At 36.0% G+C, this 21,183-nt stretch overlaps 1 protein-coding gene and 1 non-coding gene across 2 annotated transcripts; both read left to right on the top strand.

The window, feature by feature from the left end:
* Nucleotides 1-8,540: 8,540 nt before the first annotated feature.
* On the top strand, nucleotides 8,541-8,612 carry LOC140870236 (small nucleolar RNA snoR60). Its single transcript, XR_012147206.1, has one exon. It is a non-coding gene; the product is annotated as a small nucleolar RNA snoR60 (small nucleolar RNA).
* An 8,247-nt stretch (nucleotides 8,613-16,859) lies between these two features.
* On the top strand, nucleotides 16,860-19,849 carry LOC140862658 (uncharacterized). Its single transcript, XM_073265689.1, has 4 exons — nucleotides 16,860-17,599; nucleotides 18,041-18,203; nucleotides 18,902-19,045; nucleotides 19,163-19,849. The coding sequence occupies exons 1-4, from the start codon at nucleotides 16,860-16,862 to the stop codon at nucleotides 19,847-19,849; spliced, it is 1,734 nt and encodes a 577-aa protein (XP_073121790.1).
* The last annotated feature ends 1,334 nt before the right edge of the window (nucleotides 19,850-21,183 follow it).

The raw sequence follows: 21,183 nt of genomic DNA, 5'->3' as shown, positions 1-21,183 counted from the left end.
TACAAACCAACTTAACATCTTAAACTTTAAACTTGTTCACTAAATACAACATTATTCAAACCAATAAAACTTAACATATTACACACTCATGCATCGCCCGCTGGATTGAATCTTGGCTCCTCTTCATGTTCAGCATTAAACTCGTCAACATATGCATAAATATCATCGTCATTACCCGCACCATTCAAGTACAGTGATTCTAAAGACTCAACAAGTGTATGCAGTCAAATCATGAGATTTCAAATATCATCTAAACGTAACATAACATAACAAAAACTTATCATTTGGTGACGAATTATGCGAAATTTTGGTAATCGACAAAATGGGCACATTCATCTTTTTCTGTTGATCAACAAGCATATGACACTAAGCCTCATAACATTCATTCTTTGGAAAGGCCCTCTCCATAGCTCATCCCGGAGCACCAGTCCCGTGTACTTATCCGTCTCATGAGCCATGTTTGGAAAGACCCTATCCAGAGCCCAAACCAGAGCACCAATCCTGTGTTTGCCACCACAAATACACATAAGACATCAAAAGCGTTTTCATACATTAACATGTCGTATCGTCTCATCATCATAGAATTAATCTTCTTAACATACTATTCCATAAATGCACAACTTGCATGCCATAAAACTTTCTTTCTTTCATAAGGAACATAGATTTCATGAGATATACTAATACACAATGCATCACATAATGAAATCGGTCCACGTAGTCATTTTTTTTCGTTCTTGACCTTAAAACTTGAAAATTTTTACATAGGAACTCTTAAACATACTTAAAACACCTTAATGCATCATAAACATGAAATTAGGACTTAAAAAGATGAAAGAAATATTTTTGGACAGAGCACAACTCGCTCGAGCGGTAAAATATTCCCGCTCGAGCGAGACCTGTTCTGGTCTAACATATTGCAGGAGATGAAAATCTATTTTGAATTCTGAATTTGGAAATATGGTAAACATAAAAATTGTAGCCCTTGATCTTGGATTTATAATGCCAAAACCTTATCTAAATTGGATTTTTCAGTAAACAGTTATGCTCATTCTCCCGAAATATGTCATTGCATGAAATTCAAAACACGCGACACACTTCGGGGCAATTTTGGCCTATCTTCCAAAATGATTTTGACAAAACTCAAAACATGAAAGTTGTATATATATGAACTAGGTTTCAAATAAATTTGATCTCATATCATTTGGATTAGTACACTAGTCTTGAACCTCAAAATTGTAAGGAGTGTCGCTAATACAAAACAACCGAACACATGTCACATTTCAAAATTTTAACTTAAAACTTAAAAATATGAGATTTTCTACTACTAATGCTGTAAAGTTTGGATAAAACATCTATTAAAACTTCAAGAACACAACAAAATGTAAAATAAATATGAATCTCTTGAATCAAACTCAAGAACTCAACAAGAACGATTCAAGCTTCACGATTCCATTAAACTTTGCTTCATGCTCTTCAAATCTAAAAATTTATACACTTTTCATTTCATACTCAAATTAATATATATTGAATGGTGAGTTTTCAAGAAATCTTTAAAGTATACTTGCCTTGAATTGAGGTTAAGATGATCCGGATTTTCGGAGACGAACTAACCACGAAGAAGAGCAAGATTGGCGTTTTACTTTGAAATTTCTTGAAGGACCTGTGTAGTGCTCAGGAGAGAAGAGGATAATAATAATGAAAAGAAAAAGAAAGAAGAAGAAGATAGGCGTGAAGTAGGGGAAGCATGGGGAGACAATCTCATAAAGAAGTGGGGAATGTGGTAAAAGAGTGTTGCTTTCAACACTTAATTCGCATCGTGGTGACTAATTAAATTGCAGTCTACCATTCTTTCTTGACTAAACTGATAAAAATACTATCTTCCAACTCGTTTATTCAAAGTATATCAATATTATACTTAAAATACTCGTGAAAATACGTTCTAATACTTTGTTCGTAGGTTAGCCTCATCCCGCGAGTCCAAAATCAAACTCGACCTGAAATCATTTACTTAATCAAAATTGTTAAACGTAAAATAAACATAATCATTAAATCATAACTTAAATAATTTAAGGCATAAAATCATTTAAAAATTATTTTAAAATCATCGTGAGCGAGTTTATTGGATTCAGACCTTACACGGCGCCAATTGATGATGTCGGAATTTTACCTCGAGTTCGGTTTGGTAGAATAGATCCACGTGTTCCTATCCAAGATCACGTCGGGTCGGGTTTAATGAATCCTGCACAAGAAACAGCTAGGTCAGGGGGGCGCCGAAAGTGTTTTTGGCGTGACCCCTCCGATGCCTAAGTCAGTACCCAAAAGACAAGGGGTGTGATGAAGGCGAAAACTGAAGAATGTAAGGATGTGAATGTGTAAGTGAATAATGAATGATGATGAATGAATAAAACCATAGCAGTACCTGTATTAATAGGGGAGAAAAAGCAAGTTACCTAGTCGAAGTAGAACTATTCTTGAGGTAGGACTCCTCATTCATTGGACCATCCTTAAAAGTATCCCTATCTCGCGAATATCTGCAAATGGCCAAGTTTATCTCATATGCATTTGAGTCCTACTTGAACTAAAAAAAGTGTGTGCGGCCCATTAGGCCCAGCTAGAGTAGGGCTCATTAAAAATAGCCCAGGTCACGGTAAGACCCAATATATACAGGACTGGGCCAGGCCTTGACATATAACAATGATCTTGCAATTGGACCATCTCTTATAGACCTATTATAAATGGGCTCGGGTTGAAATATTTTCTCAGGGTAACAATAAGAATATATCATAATGATAATAAAAAGAATAGTTGCTGATCAATATTGCGTTCAATACTACAAATAATAGTCATTAAATCATCTTCAAAAAATATAATTACAATAATAGTTATTAAATCACTGCATGCTAACAGCCTAATATTACTAACAAAAATAAAATGATCGACGATGTGTAATTGATTAGTTTTTGTGTACGAGAAATCTATATATACAAATAACATAATGATTTATAGTTTTAATAATTTGTAGAAGTTGAGTACTCAAACGTTGACAAAACAAGGATGCTGTGATAAATTTATGTATCACCAATCACGACAAACGATGTCCTACTCCTACGGAACAATATCTCAATCATATATATTTTTATTGAATCAGACTATCAATAACTGAAATAATATATACGAACACATCGTCTGTTGAAAAACTTTCCAAATCCTCAAACGTACATAACTATTGGTTGCGATAACAGCAGATAATATTCCCAAACGATGCTAGAACCGAGATAGAGGAGGCTGGAATGAGCAAGGAAAAATGGAGATTTCGGTCCCTATATATAGACCATGATCGGACCTTCCTATCGCAAGTTCGGACGTTCCGATCGCACTTCGGAGCTTCCGATTACCTTTCCGAATTCTATCCACCAAACACGTGTTTGTGATTGGAAAACTCAAACTGCCGACAGATTTCGGACCTCCAAACTGTGTGTTCGGAGCTTCCGATCTCACATCTATCTAATCACCAATCAAAAACACATACTTGACTGTCAGAAGAAGTTTGAGCTTTCGATCTGCAGTTCGGAACTTCTGAACTGCTCGGTAGCTACGGTCTTGATCATTGCCTTCCGAAGGGTTCGGAACTCGGATCTTCCGAACCGCTCGAGCCCTTGATGGCTACCTGACCATTTTCGGATGCTCTGAATTCGATTTTCAACTCTAATTATCCAAACGAGGATCCCTTAACCATGTTTTGATCAATTAAACATGATTAACAAATTAATTTGCTTAATTAGAAAATCGGACTACTACAAGGTAATCATGGAATCTCATCAAGAAATACATCCAGAAACTCTCGGACCACTGGTATATCCTGAATATCCAAAATCTCCCAGGATGCATTCATGGTATATATAAGGTAACCTTACCCGCCAGATTCTAAAGAACAAAGAACTTTTAGAGCAGATACAATTAGCATCAGGGGTCACGCTCCCTCACCGTAGAAAAAACCAAGTGTCACCATCCTCAAGATGAAACTGGAAAAATCTCTAGGAGCAATCCACTATGGTTCGATAGGTAGTCAGAAGGTCAATCTTGATGATGCATTCGAAATCATCCATCGCTAAAACCATAAAATTGACACACAACTGATGACCCTAAAACTCCAAGGTACAACCTACGACTAGACGCTTAACTAAATATTCTTGTCCCATCGGGGTTGATATAGCTAAGAGAACATCTAAGCTAATGTAGAGCAACTTATAGATCTTGACAAATCGTTCAGAAATGAAAGAATATGATGCACCAGTGTCAATAAATACAAAATTAGGTATACCACATAAGCTAAAAGTACCTGTAATAATGCTTTCACTCTCGGCGTTGGATTTCTCCTGGTTGAGTGCAAAAAATTGCCCCTAAACTCGTGGGCACAAAGTAGATGGACCGTGAGATTTAGTTTTTTGTGGCGTTGCTGAATGATAGCCTGAGAACCAGAAAAATTAATCAGAGTTACTACGAAAACTAACAACTTAGCGGAAAACAACCGGAATAAAAATATATACCAAATAGAAGCTTAATATTGAACCACCGGCGACCCCTGCTACCAAGCCCTGGTCACCGACCAACCACTAATCTCGCTCCTGATCCACCTGCATACTTGCCCCATCGAGTGGGGTGTCCAATAAATACAACAACATGAACGTGAGAGACTATGCTCAGAACGTAAAGCACGAGTATACAAACATACTATGAGACATGAAAATTACTGGGTATTGGTATTCACGATATCTGCTCAGTCTAGGCGTTAATGAGTATGCAGTACTATCTGGGCTCAACTCCATTGGGTACATCCATACACTCGTCAAGATCACCGTAGAGTCAGTCCTCACAATGTCTGATAATATAACAAAGAATGAAGGGCTGAACGATCCTACTACAAAGGTTATCTCGAAGGAAACTCTACTCAACATGAATAGTCATGTGCATCATAATATATCAAAGCATTAAAACATGTATATACACCAAATAATGCTATCAACAACACCTAAAAGACAACGGTTTTTTTGAAAAACCATTGTCTTTTGGTATTTAACAACGGTTTTTACTAAAACCGTTGTTGTTGGCCCCTTTTTAATGAAAAACAACAACGATTTTTTAAGAACCGTTGTCTTATATGTGTCAAAGACAACGGTTTTTTAAAACCGTTGTCTATTAGCAGGTTTTTTATGGCCTACGACAACGGTTTTAATTAACCGTTGTCTATGAGCGTGTTTTTTTTAAACCTACGACAACGGTTTTTACTAACCGTTGTCTATGAGCGTGTTTTTTTAGGGCCTACGACAACGCTTTTAATTAACCGTTATCTATGAGCGTGTTTTTTAGGCCTACGACAACGGTTAATAAAAACCGTTGTCTTTGCTTTCCTTTTTTTTATTTTTTTTATACACATATATATATATACATATACACATACACATATAATACACAATCCCTAGCCCAACAATATTCTGTCGCCCCTTTCACCCACGATTATTCTTCGCCTCCTCTCTCTCCTCATCCTCACCAACTGGCCACTCCTCCGAGCAAATCGCACAACCTTTACATTCATTTTCATAGCTCCGAGAAAATTCAGATTTTGGATGTAACTGCGAGCTCTTCCTCTCTCGATTTCCCCAAAACCCTCGTCAAAAATCGGTGGTGAAAGTTCCATGAAGGCAAGAAACATAGACTTACGAGAGGAGCAATTGGGATTCCTCGGTCGATGCCGCAGATTTGACTCTCGGATGAAGCTATTTCAGATGTCGTATGCTGATGGTAGCAATTGGGATTCCTCGGTCGATGTTTTTTTCTCGAAGGAGCCTTTCGGAATTTTGATGATATTTCTCCGATGATGATGGGTGAAATCTGAACCCCCATCGACTCAATCCTGGATTTTCAGTGGATGAGGTTAGCTATATGCAAGCATACTGCCTATTCTTCGAGTCCAAGCAGACCCAACCAATGTCCACCTTTCATGTTTAAATTCAACATCCATTTCAAAATCTAAGAAAATTTTGCTGTGAATTTTCTCTACCCAATTCCTGTACGGATACACAGAAATGGTAAATTGCTTGTTTTTCCAGTTTAATTTCTCCATTTTTTTTTTAAGTTCTTGAATTTGTTTTCAAATCGTTTGATTGTTAATTTCAGAGATTCATGTTGTCTTTTGCTTATATTGCAAGTTTTTAGATTTGAATCTCAATCTCGTTTGTGTAATTATCTTAGAAAATCACAGCCGATTCGTGTTACTTTTAGCATTTGGTATTAATGCAAAGCTGTTATTTCTCAAAACCTGAGAAAGCGAGAGCAGATTTCAATGTTTTTTACGATGAACCTTTTAACATTTGATGAAGTGACATTATCACTTGTTGTCCCCTTTTGGAGAGCAGCTACCAACGATAGATTGAATCAATTTTTGTTTAACATGTGTAGGACTTCGTTGATTTATCTAATGTGAGTTAGCTGATGGGTTGTTAAGTCTAAGTTCCCTAGCCTTTATCTACTAATTCTAAGCAATCATAGGTTCATTACCTAATCTTGATCGTGCTTGCGTAGGGATAGAGTGGGAACCAAATGAAGACGAGTTCTGTCAACTAAAAGGTTTGGTACTTGAAGATTTGGACTTGAAGCATTGGAAAGCTGATTCTAACCACTTTCCAAGCCTGGGGCACCTCATTATCCAACAGTGCAGCAACTTGCGGCAGATACCATGTGGGTGGGGGAAAGCCCGACGCTCAACACATTTGAGTTGTATAATTGCAATGCTTCTGTCTCGGCTTCAGCAAATGAAATACTGGAGAAGCAACCGAGCTACAAAAATGATGGCTTTCGAATCATGAATACGGATCGTAAACCGAAGGGCTCGTGGCGTACTTAGGATTCATTTTTCAGGTGTGATCTTCTAGTAGGAGATAATCGAGGTGTAGGGCACAATTCTCAAATGAAATGAATAACAACGCTAGCAATTACTAATTTTATTTCCTTCATTTTTTTGTTATTAACTTCCAAGTTTTTAGATATTATTATACAGTTTCAAAATCTTTTATAATTTCGCCCTATGATTATTTTCTATCAAATGAATATTTTCAAGATGATGCATGTTGAGTATACCATGTTCAAAGTTGGTATTTCAATATAATTGACATGATCGAATAATAGTGAGGTAGATTCGTGTGTCCTACGTGAAATATCATTTTCTAAATTTAACGAAGTTATTACCTGATTTTTTGGCTTCTTGTAGGTTCCTAAAAGCAAAAGGAAGCCATTAGAAGGAGAAGGATGATTCTAACAGGTATCAAATGTTGAATAATTTCAGTTGAATTTTATTAAATATTTATCCTCACCATTATATCTTGCATACGTTGGAAATTGGTATGATGAACTTATGGAACTTATTGTGGAGTTTTGTATAAATATGTTTGCGTTTGATGGAGTCAAATTTAAATTTTTATTATGACTTTCAGTTATCAAGCATTAACAGGGTATTTAGATATCATTCTAAATATAATTTTGTCCATTCTTATAATTTTATAATAAGATTACAAATATAAATACATTGGATTACCCCCAAATTTGTTTTTTTTCTTTTTTTTAAAACCCGTTTCCTCTCCATTTTCTATAGGAACTTTGATCAAACACTTTTCGGTCCCAAAAACACCAATCTTCAAATTATCCAATAGTAAATTAATTCTTTTTGATAAAATCCATTATTACTTACCTTATTCTAAGCTTTTGTGATTTTCAAGCTTTCAGGTATGTATGACCTTATTATAGCAACTAATTCATAACTTTCGTCTGAAGTAATATACTTTTTCTGGGTCTCGTGAATTTATTCTATTATCGTGCTTGCTCGTAGGATCATGAAATATTGCACCAGATGATTCTGAATCATCAGTAACAGGTACTAAACATTAAATCATTTCAATTGAATTTTGCAAACTGTTTATCCTCACATAAAAGAATATCTTGTAAACTGGTTCAGAAACGCAATACTTTCACATATGATATATGCTTGCAAATTGGACTATTGTAAGAAAAGTGATTATGTTTACCTTATTTAAATTTGTCTAGTTTCATCTATAATTATACAACAGTTATTGATTCCAATATCCTTGGTGGCTTGCAGGTCCTGTTGCAATTGATCACTCTATTCAAGTTGATGTTTCCAAATCAGAAAATCATGTTCAAGCAAATATGGATCTTGAATTTCAGAGAAACAAGGAGAGATTTTCTTTCCTTAAGTGAGGATTTCATTGAACTAATTGAGGATAAGGTCTACTAATTTAGCTACTGCATTTTCTTGATCTCTCGATTGAATGTCTAGATTTTCACACCATTAACCTTTTTTTTTTACTTTTATATTTTAATGGGTACTGGTAACATTTTTGCCCCTTTATTTTGGTACTTCCAAAGTTTTAATATTTGTATATTTATGTTTACCTTGTTGGTTCTTCATGGGAGTGCTTATCTCCAAAATTGACTTCTGAAATTATCTTTCTTGATTTACATCTATGAACAAACAAATGAAGAGCTACTCGGATTCCCCTTCAAGACATTATGGGTGATGCAAAAACCGAGTCTTTGATGTGTTCATTGAATTTAATATACTAATTACTTGGTTCCTTGAATATTTATATTTTATCATTGTTTTTCACCTTTATTAGTACTTTGTAAATGTTGAGTTACTTGTGTGGAGCTCGCCTGCAGCTCAGTTAAAGTTTGTACTGGGTGGAAGTACTTGAGTTTGAGTTCTTTTTTTAAATTATTTTCATGTCTTTAAACCACTAGTATCTCTTATTATGTAGTAGATTATATTAAGGGAACAATTGCATTTTTTGAGACTTTCCTCTGTTACCTGATATGCATGCTAATAATTAACTACCACTAAGATTTTGGTTATCTTACGATTTTTAGCCTATAGTTGGTGTTATTGATTAGTTTCTGTTTAATATGTTGTGATTAAGTTGGGTGCCAAGAGACATCTAAGTTTTGTTCTCATCGATAATTCCATGAGACATGCTCCTTGTAATTTTTTCAGGCAAGAATTTTAGCTCTAAATGCATCCTATTTCCTGAAATCTGGAGGCCATTTTGTCATCTCTCCATTAAGGTTAGTGTTTCTGGTTATGTTTTGAGTGTGATCTGTCAGATAAATTAGTCCAATGATCCGTACCAAACATGGATGCACTGGATATCCCCTCATGAGCCAAACCCATGTAGCCCCAAATAAAAACGAACTCAAGATCGAATCATCACGTTTACATTTAGAGACTTTTAGTCGAGTACACGTCCACACAACATCGAATTTGTCCTGCTACAGTTTGTTTGAATTCCAAAAGGTATAACCTTTATCTTGTCTTAAAATTAAGCAGATTTAGGAACTACATGGACAAATGCTCGGATGGGGGTAGCTACCTCACAGTTGACAAGCATGGCAAAGTTAGACTCCAAGCATTGAAATCACTGAAGTACTTAGCTGATGCAGACTGGAAATCAATCAACCCGCCCCCGCATTTGAACCATCGTGAATTCAGATTCTGGGTTTCGGGTAGCACCGGAAAATGCCTCACAGTCTTCCGAGGAAAAAGTGCGAAACAAACATTAGGCATTGCAGACTGTGAGTTCGATGGTTCCAACACATTCCATCTCTTTGCCTTCTGCTTTCACTACCACAAAGCTTTTTGTTGCTGTGGAAAGTACAATGAATAATAAACAATTAGTCATACACAATACTCTACAATGAGGGGATAATCTAGAAGGAGTGTTTCAAGTTAATTTATATAGATTAGTTCATAACTCGATTTATATATTTTCTAGTGTGTATTGATTTAGAATTTAGAATTAGAATATTGATTTGGAATATTGAAAAATTGTATTTAAATTTTATTTTAGAAATTTTAAATTTTGTTTCATTTATAATATTGAAAATTTGTATATTAAAATTAATTTTTTTTTGTTTTTTATTTGAGCAACAACAACGGATAAAAACCGTTGTCTTAAATTGTCAATGACAACAGATTGACGGTGTTGCAGAACCGTTGTCTTTGGAGACTTACGACAACGGTTACAAACTGTTGCGAAACCGTTGTGGTAGGATATCTATGACAACGGATATAAACCGTTGTAATAGGGAACGCTTTTTACAACGTCCCCAGTTACAACGGTTTTTTTCCCCCCTACGACAACGGATAATATCCGTTGTCGTTTTGCAATTTTCTTGACGTATCATGGCTCATAAAATGCAACATGTAAGCATGCATAATCGCTGGCTATCTCAGTCAGTACTTACGTACCTCAATCACTGGCTTAGATTTACAAGTATCTACAGTCCAAGCCTACAAGTCAAGATAATATCATATCACCAATACTGGTCTACAATCCTTAAATTAGCTAATATATACTCCCTAATACTAATAGAGATCTCGGGCTATACCTGTGTCCTTCGTCAGTCCACTGATATCAAAGGTCCTGACCCAAGAACAACTACGCTACAAGCCCCGTAGCACCTCTCTAATGCCCGACCCTCGAGTATAAGGATAAAACCCTAAGAATATATATTGATACACTCTCAAAAATCTCCCAACATACACTAATTGTGAGGATTACGACCCATATTTATAGACCTCTATCGGAAGCTCTGATCCTCGGTTCGGAAGCTCCAATCTCTGCATGTATGCCACATTCTAAACTGCCCTGTTAGGAAGATCCGATCCCATTTTCGAACGTTTCGATCTCATGCATGCGATTGCGAGTAAAAACGTTGGTGACACATCACTAGTGCGCATGACCTAACCTTCGAAAGCTCCTATAACGCCCAGAAATTTGTCACGTAAATTCGCATGCATAACTAGGAGATTTAATAATTTTAAAATAATGTGAAAATGTGTTAAATTGATTTTATGGGATATTATGTGAATTATGTGATTTAATTGCATGTTTTAAATATTATTTCAGAATTTAAACCGCTAGGTTTTAATTTATGAGTTTAATTGAGAAAGTTATTTTATGATCGCGTAGGCGGGACCGTGGACGGACGAGATGTTATTTTTCACCCAAAATATTTTATGAGATTTTTAGGAGCCTTAAAATATTATTTTATGGTAAGATTTTAAGAAAATTATGGGATTTAAGGTTAAATAAGTCATTTTAATGACTTTTATTAACCTTTAAAAATCATTTTATTTTATATTTTGGGATTTAAGGTTAAATATCATATTTATGATTGTGTTTAAGAGTTTTAAGTTATTTAATTATTTTAATAATTAGCTATTATCTTAAACTTGTTTTTATTAAAGAATTAACCTAAACCCTACCCCTTAACCTACTTAAAAACCTTCTAGTTGCCTCCCTCATCCTTCTTCCCCATCTCTCACGTTCTCTAGCAGAGAACTCATCCACCATAGTCGAGCTTTCAAGGTTTTTTATTTTAGTTTGGAGATCCGTTCGTCCCGGAAGGCCTTGCGCACGACATAAGCATTATTTCTTGCTAATAATTATCAAGGCACGCTCGAATCCCTTCTTGCTCACCATTTAAATCATAGTACACTGATTTATGCATAAAAGATTTGATGTTGCATGTGCATTTAATTTTAGAATGAAATCCTTCATGAACAAGCATAGTTATTCACGTTTTTATGACACGGTGGCTTGTTTTTGCAAGTTTCTGATCCAAGGGCTGTTCGAGGGGCTAACCAATGGTTCAAGGGTCAAGATAGGGTCCTTAGGGTCTGTTTTGGATGGGTGGTTCAGGCTGGAAAGGGCTAGAATCGAGGCATATCTCCTGATGCGCAGAAGATTGCGTAGGTTGAGCGAGGTTGGGAGATTGGATTGTTCGCGGTCCACAGGGCGTGTTTTAGGGTGATTATAGTTGGGTTAGAACCCCAAGACCTTAGGAAAGCTTTTCCATGTAGTGCCCTGACCGGTAATGACCGGAGCTGGGCGGCCGAACGGCCGGAATGCGGTGGTTGCATTCTGCAAGCGAGCAGAAACTAGAGTGTGATTGTTTTGGTTTGTTCTTCTTCTACAGATCTCCGTTTGAGGTCAAATTTGTTGGGTTAGAACCACCTGGATGTTGGCTAAGTATGGGCGGTGGTTTCACAGTCAAAGGTGGCCTGACCAAGCAGCACGATTAGATTTTTTGAAGCCGATTAGGGCTGCCTAGAGTTGGGTTTAGGGAGAGGTAAACTAGGGTTGTGTCTTGTGTTTTGGCGGGACGGGCTTGGCTTTTTGGGTCCGGGTCTAGTCTAAAATATAATGGGTCAAGTTATTTTGGTCAGATTCTGGGTTATATTAGTTGGGCTCGGGTAGTTTTATTTTAAATTGAATAAGAGTTTAAGTAGTTAATTAATGGGTTGAGCTTGACTAATTAATTAATTGAATTAATTTTATGGGATTTAATAATTATTGAAGTGAGCCCACTAATTTGTCATGGGCCGTGTGATCCATGAGAATTATTGGGTCAAGTTGTGTCGGGTTTAGAAATTTTATCGGTCTAATTTATAAGTTAATGGTTAGTTATTAATTTTATTATTTAAATTTTAAGTTAATTAGTTAATGAGCTTAAATTATGTTTTTAAGTTATCCCATTAGTTTTTCATGGGTCTGGGGGCCCATGAAACTTAATGAGCCAGGTCAGGTTGGGCTTTTGGGTTTTTGGACCAGCCTAAAAATTTTTGAGTTTAAGTCTAGTGGTCAGCAGCTCGAACAAGTCCTTGGAAAAATAAATGAACCGTAAATATATATTTAATTCATGCATGTATTTTATTAGTTATATAAGTATGATTTTTAAGAAAATAAATTAAGTATATATTTACGGGAAAATTTTCATGAAATAAAGAAATAAATGAGAATTTTAAGTTCATGCATCATTAAGAATTTTTATGATAAGTTTAAGAGCATGTTATGAAAAATATTTTTATGGAAGTTGAAGTGAAGGTGGAAAGTGATGTGGTTGGAGGCCGGGATACCTGGGTCCGGTGACCTTCCTAATGATGTATAAGTATGATGAGCTTATGGATCCAGCTGAGAGGGCTGAGAAGTGGCAGCACAGAGGTGGAAACCCCACCGCCGCGTACGTTGGTTTAAGATTGATCAATCGCTTAGTATAAGGCAACCGACATGGATACGACCTGTTGAGAACTAAGAAATTACGATAAGTCATTTTATGAGATTTATTAAGTATGATGATATATGTTATAGCATGATGATTAAGCATTATAATTTTATTTCATGTTTATATGCATAATATTTTAAGATCATGCACGTATAATTATTATGCATGTATTTTATATGATGTGTGTCTGGGTGTGGTTTCATGTTGTTACATAAGGATAGAACGTGTTGAGCCTCTAGGCTCATTAAATTTAAATGGTGCTGGTGAGCAAGTTATTAATGAGGAGAATGTGTTTCCGGCTGGCGGCGAGGGCGTATGAGTTTCCAAGCGGCTAGATCCCGTGACAATCTCTATGATTATTTTAACGTTGAGATTTAGAACACTTATTTTCGCACATGTTTTAGTACTTTAGGTTTTTAGTATATGCATGGATGTTAGATTTAATTATTTATTTTAATGTTTGCATGGATTTTGGTGTAGAATTATTATTTAGAAATTTCATTATGGAATTTTTATAAATGAATATTTAGTAATTAATTTTTAAGTATTTAATTTCATGCGTGTACTTTCATTGTATTTATTGTGTATATGTATATTAAATTAAAAAAAGTTATTTTTAAGTATTATGTATGGGCATATATATATTTATATTCATTATTTTAGTGTTAGATAGTTTTTTTAATAAAAAAAATCAGTATTTGTTTTAGATCGTTTCAGCTCCAATCTCACGATTGGTTGTTTCGATCTACACCCTCTGCTCCAAACTACATCACTTGGTTCAAACTCTTCGGACCTTCCGATCTACCGAGTCAACTTTGACTCTTGGACCATTTTCTGACTTCCTGGTGTCGATTTCTTAGTCCAATTAATTGTATTAAAATTCTTTAATCATGTTTAATCATTTAAACTCGTAAAATGGAATACGAGTTACTGCAAGTTGACCACAAGCAAACTAAACTATCTCAAATTGAACTAGTCAAGAAAACTGAAGTGAGCTCGACTAAAATTGATAGAGTACAATCAGTCTACCTCAGAGACCATCAGTAGAGAAGGACAATCATTTGTGTCCAAACTTATGATAGAGTTTCCCGTACAAACGGCTACTGTGCAGAAGCACTACAGAGAGTATCGATGTCAGTGAGCTAAAAGACAAAGCAACACATATTTTACTTGGACGCACATCTATGACCGTTGCAGTTGGGAGCTATAAATAACAGACCAAGATCAGTTGAGAAAAAGGTTAGAATGTTAGCGAGTTAGTGGCTCTGAAATTCAAGCAAGCTTATTCTCTCACAAAGTCAACTAAAGCTATCAAGAGCTACTAAAGTAAACTGATCAAGCACACACTTCAAGTTATATTTGATCAAGTATAAAATAAATTGTGCTAAGTCTATATTGAGTTTTAATACTCTGTAATAGATCAGTTAGGTGTTGTACACACACATTCTGTTATAAGTGAATTCATTCGAGAATGAATTTAGTTAAGTTGTTAGGAGTTTTAGTTGTAGGCAGTGGGGCAAGTCCTAGGCTGAATCGGGATGTTGCAAATTACTTGTAAAACTCAAAATCTTCTATGGAAACCTTTCAATGGGAATAAGAGGTGACGTTGGAGCATTTGAGTTTTCGAACATACAGAAACATCTCTTGTGTTCTTACTTTCAATTTGCCTTTTGGTCTTGCCATTTGCTATTAGTACTTCTAATCTGTTAGTTGACATATTTCTGCACATAATTATTTGTTGGTCAATTAACATCGACACACGAGAAAAAAAGAGTCTAGTTACTAACCACAACTGAATTCACAGATGAAGAAACATCAGTCAACTGGCCAATCAGTTGACCCCTAGAGTAAATTCAATTCACCCCCAAAACCGATCCTAACACTAGCCCTAAACCTTTTGTAATAGTTGTACGTTTAATCCTTGCCACGATGAGTTTGTTAAACACGTGTTGTTTTTGCGCCAAAATAACCATATGTTTTATAATATTAGAATTATGATATGAAAATGACCTTCTATTATTACAATAATTTTCATATATACTCAAATACATCACCCACATCAGAATACATAATTGTTTTTCACAAATATACGTGATGTATTTAAGTAAATATGAAAAATACTACAATAAAATAAGGTTATTTTCGTACTATAGACCTAATATTGTACTATACACCTAATATTGTAAAAAAAAAAAAAAGGTTGCTTAGGCATCGTAACAGCGCGTTAAATAACTCGTCATGACAAGGGTTAAACGTGCAACTATTAAATAGGTTAAGGACTAGGATGTCTATTAAAATTTCACATGAAAGAAGTGTGCATTTCAATACAAGGGATTTTGGTGCAATAAAGTAATAAAGTCATTAATTAATATTGTAATTGCATGTTTGATAACTTTATATCAATGGTCCTATTGCTAGGGAATTTACTTGGTTGATTCAAATTATGGAAGAACTTTCTTTCCTACTTACTTATTAGTCATTAATTACTTGTGATGTTGAATCAAAAGCATAAGTTCATAACAGTAGTGTCTCTCAAACTTTATACTAAAAAATTATCAAATTTTGTGCTCCTAACAAATTAATACTGAAATTGTCGCATAACATGCCCGAATATCGTGCTTTGTGACACTAATGGTCCTCATGCTAGTGCATTTACATGGTATATTAAAAAAATAGAAGATACTAGTTACTTATTTACTCATTAACTATCCGTGATCTTGGATCAAAAGCACAAAGATAGTGCCCCTCAAACCTTACTTATACTAGCTACACACGCACACACGTTGTGTATGAAATATAATTGTCGAGTAGTTAGGATTTGATAGGGTTTATTCTGAACTAGGATCCTATATTATTGGAATGATAGGATATTTCCATATTTAGTGGATTTGATTTTATCTATATAAAGTGTACCAATCCATGGCTTTAACATATAACAGAAATAAAGAGAATACTTTCTCCTTGTCATGTCTGCTATATTTTTCTACATGGTATCAGAGATGCTATGGATCAACCATGAATTTTAAAGCAGCCATGGTCGGCACGGGTTCCAGCAGTGACACTGGTGTAACCCAGTCACCTGTCGCTCCATCAGATTCTTCCCCTCAAATAACGATTCACAAATTGAATGGGAAGAATTACTTGGAGTGGGCACAATCAGTCCGTCTTGTTATTGATGGGAAAGGTAAACTAGGGTTTGTAAATGGTGAAGTAAAAGCCCCGGCTGCGACTGACCCCCAAAATATAAGCAGTGGCGTTCCGAGAATTCGTTGGTCACGGCATGGTTAATCAACTCTATGGAGCCTGCAATCGGCAAACCATTCATGTTTTTACCCACAGCCCGTGAGGTTTGGGAAGCGGTCTGAGAAACTTACTCAGATTCTGAAAACTACTCCCAAATGTACGAGCTAAATACTCGTTTGTGGCAGATGCAACAAGGAAACAAAGATGTCACAAATTATTACAATGAGTTAATAGTTCTATTGCAGGAATTGGACCTCCTCGATGTAGATGAGTGGGAAAGTAGCAAGGACTGTACGCGGTACAAGGCAAAATGTGACCGACAAAGGATGTTTGTCTTCCTTGTTGGATTAAATAAGGATCTGGATGAGGTTTGAGGCCGTGTACTTGGGAGAAAACCTCCGCCCAGCCTTTGGGAAGTGTTCTCCGAGGTCCGCCGTGAGGAAACTCGCCGCCATGTGATGCTAAAACATACTGAATCCACCATGGATTCTGAAGGTTCGGCCCTTGAAAGTCGAGAGATGGGTGCTGCAGGTAGGCCATTTTGTGAGAAGTGCAAAAAACCATGGCACAATATCGAAACATGCTGGAAAATACATGGGAAACCAGCCCATCTTAAGAAAAAATTTGGCAGCAACAGATCGAATACCGGTGGTCGTGCTCTTCAAGTAAGGAGTGAAGATTCTGGAGTGCCCTCTTCTTCCTCAGATTCCCTCCCTTTCACAAAGGATCAATTAGAGAAACTATTCCAACTGTTTGATTCTCGACGTGATACATCCAATTCTTCGTGTTCTTTGGTCCAAACAGGTATTTTTTCCTGTGCAAACATTGCAAATTCAGTCCCTAACAGTGTCTGGATTATGGATTCAGGAGCAACAGATCATATGACAGGATCCTCGCAATTGTTCTCCTCCTATATCCCTTGTGCAGGAAACCAACGAGTTAAAATTGTTGATGGCTCCCTTGCCTCGGTTGCAGGGAAGGGAACTGTTGTTATTTCCCCTTTTTTGACTCTGAAAAATGTGTTGCACGTTCCCCCTCTATCCTATAATCTTTTGTCCATCAGCAAACTCACTTTTGATCTTAAGTGTCGTGTAATATTTTTGTCTTCTCATTGTGAATTTCAGGATTTGGCCTCGGGGACGATGATTGGCAATGCTAGACAGGATGGTGGCCTTTACTCCCTTGCTGCCCAGTCCTTTCTTGGCAGCCGTGATCCTGACAAGTGTCTCAACTCTGTTTCCTACTCGAGTGTTGATGATATTTTATTATTTCATAGTCGTTTAGGTCATCTGAACCTCCTGTATTTGAAAAAAATGTTTCCGAAGCTGTTTATCAATAAAAATATTACTACTTTGCATTGTGAATTTTGTGAGTTAGCCAAACATCATCGGTCTACTTTTTCGTCTCACCCTTATAAAAAAATCCACACCCTTTACAATGATTCACAGTGATGTTTGGGGCCCATTCAAAGTAAAAACAATTACTGATAAAAGGTGGTTTGTGTCTTTCATTGAAGATCATTCACGTATGACGTGGGTTTTCCTCTTGAAAGATAAGTCTGATGCAGGGGTCACATTTAAAAAAAAATTCAAATGATTCTGACTCAATTTCACACTAGGATCAAAATCTTTCGAAGTGATAATGGGCGGGAATACTTTAACAGTATACTAGGAAAAAAATATCAAGAGCAAGGGATCATTCACCAAAGTTCTTGTCCCCATACCCCTCAACAAAATGGTGTGGCTGAACGGAAAAACAAACATCTCCTTGAAGTTGCTCGAGCAATTAGTTTCGAAACTAAAGTGCCTAAGTATCTTTGGGGAGAGGCACTCTTGACAGCCACCTATTTAATAAATAGACTACCATCCAGAATCTTAAATTTTCAATCGCCCATGAGTATTTTTAAAAAAAGCTTCCCCAATACTCGCCTTTTGACTAAAATCCCTCTGAAAATATTTGGTAGTCTAGAATTTTTTCATAACTTTGATCGTAGTATTTCGAAGCTGGACCCAAGGGCACGGAAGTGTATCTTTGTCGGCTATCCAGCAAACCAACGGGGGTACAAATGCTTTGACCCTGTTACAAAAATTTTTTTATCTCCATGGATGTAACATTCTTTGAAGGCAAATCCTTTTGCACCCCTCATCTTCAGGGGGAGTCCAGGGTTAGTGAAGATGACCACTTAGCTAAGTCTGATTTTAATATAGAACTAGGAAACCATGAAATGTAAAATTTTAATCAATCCTACACAATAGTGGAAACAAGTGAGAAACAGTTCAAATGGTTGGTTTACACAAGGAAGAAGGGTGCCAAGAAAGGGGAAGACCGTGTCGCTAAACAATGCCAAGAGTTAGTACGTGGGTCTGATCATGAAACTCAGAATGATGTCTCAACAACTCCTAAAACCAACATTGATCTTCCCATTGCCTTGAGAAAAGGTACTCGGTCATGCACAAAACACCCAATCTCAAACTTTGTATCTTATAAAAAATTGTCCTTCTCCTATTGTTCTTTTGTCTCTCAGTTAGATGCCATTAGTATTCCTAACAGTGTACATGAGGAAGCTCTAGAGATACCGGAATGGAGAGAGGCGATTTATGAGGAGATGAGAGATCTAGAAAAGAACTCGACTTGGGAGAAAGCTGATCTACCGAGTGGGAAATCTGTTGTAGGGTGCAAGTGAGTTTTTTCCCCAAAATACAAATCTTATGGATCTTTGGAACGGTATAAAGCACGGTTGGTTGCCAAAGGCTTCACCCAAACATATGGAGTTGACTACACACAGACTTTCTCTCCGGCGGCCAAACTCAATACAATTCGAGTTATTCTCTCTGTCGCTACTAATCTAGATTGGCCATTATATCAATTAGATGTGAAGAACGCCTTTCTAAATGGTGATCTAGAGGAGGAAATGTACATGGAACCACCACCTGGATTTACTGATCAGTTTAGACCAAATGTGTGCATGCTAAAGAAGTCACTCTATGGACTAAAACAGTCTCCCAGGGCATGGTTTGAAAGGTTTACAAAGTTTGTGAGAAGCCAAGACTACTATCAAGGACAATCTGATCATACTCTCTACACAAAAAGGTCCAATAGTGGAAAGATTTCAGTATTAATTGTATATGTTGATGATATAATATTGACAGGTGATGATATAGAAGAGACACACAGGTTGAAGAAAAGCTTGTCCAGAGAGTTTGAAATGAAGGACTTGGGGCAGTTGAAGTATTTCCTTGGAATAGAGGTAGCAAAATCCAAAAGAGGAATCACGGTGTCCCAGAGAAAATATATTTTGGATCTCTTGCAAGACACGGGGATGAGTGGATGCAAACCATCAGATACTCATATAGAATCCAATGCAAAGCTAGGAGATATCAACAATGGTGCTACCGTGGATAAAGGAAGATATCAAAGATTGGTTGGAAGATTGATTTACCTGTCTCACACACGTCCTGACATTGCTTTCTAGTAAGTGTGGTGAGCCAATTTATGCACTCACCGTGTGAAGAACACCTTGAAGCTGTATATAGAATTTTAAGATATCTAAAAGGAACTCCAGGGAAGGGGCTGCTCTTTGAAAAAAATGAGAAACGAGAAATTGAAATGTATACAGATACTGATTGGGCAGGATCAGTCACTGATCGAAGATCAACCTCTGGTTATTGTACATTTGTGTGGGGCAACTTGGTAACTTGGAAAAGCAAAAAACAAGGAGTAGTTGCAAGAAGTAGTGCGGAGGCAGAATTCAGGTCCATGGCACAAGGAGTGTGTGAAGTATTGTGGCTTAAACGCGTCATGGAGGATCTGAAAATAACTCTGAACTTTCCCATCAAGTTGTACTGTGACAACAAAGCAGCCATTAGCATTGTTCACAATCCAGTTCTTCATGAGAGGACTAAGCATATCGAAATTGACAAGCATTTCATAAAAGAGAAACTTGAAAATGGAGTAATCTGTATTCCATTTGTTCCAAGCGTATTACAAGTTGCAGATATCCTAACTAAGGGCCTATCCAAACAAACCTTTGAAGAACAAGTGAGCAAGTTGGGAATGATTGATATTTACACACCAACTTGAGGGGAAGTGTCGAGTAGTTAGGATTTGATAGGGTTTATTCTGAACTAGGATCCTATATTATTGGAATAATAGGATATTTCCATATTTAGTGGATTTGATTTTATCTATATAAAGTGTACCAATCCATGGCTTTAACATACAACAGAAATAAAGAGAATACTTTCTCCTTGTCATGTTTGCTATATTTTTCTACAATAATGTATAGAAAATAAAGGGTAGTAGAAAAAGTGGAGAGAACATGAGCTTGGGATGAGAAGTTGTATTTAAAATGGGTCATGTAAATTACCATATTGTCATTCAATTATTTTTATCAATAAATAAAATTTAAAGGTATTTTAGTCTACACACATAAATTGTCAAATCAGTTACTATAAGAGCATGATTGGTACGTTGGAAAGGAATAAGATAGAAATGTAATTAACTTTGAAATTGAATGAGATTAGGAATGAAATGATTGTTTTATTCCATTCCAACGATTGGTACTATTGAAATGAATATGGAATGGAATGAAATTATTTTTAATAAAAAAATCATATTTTAACTATATGTATTAAAATAATAGTTATTCATAAGCATTTTATTATTATTATTGAAGATGTATCAATTATTATAAAATTATCATTAGATAGTTTAACTAATTTAAATTTTTATTTTATAATAATAATAATAATAAATTTATTATAATAATAAGATACAATTATAATATTTTTTAATTTTTAAAATAAA

The sequence above is a fragment of the Henckelia pumila genome, chromosome 4, assembly GCF_033568475.1.
Source record: "Henckelia pumila isolate YLH828 chromosome 4, ASM3356847v2, whole genome shotgun sequence".
NCBI classification, from domain to species: domain Eukaryota; kingdom Viridiplantae; phylum Streptophyta; class Magnoliopsida; order Lamiales; family Gesneriaceae; genus Henckelia; species Henckelia pumila.
This window is presented reverse-complemented; position numbering and strand designations above follow the sequence as displayed.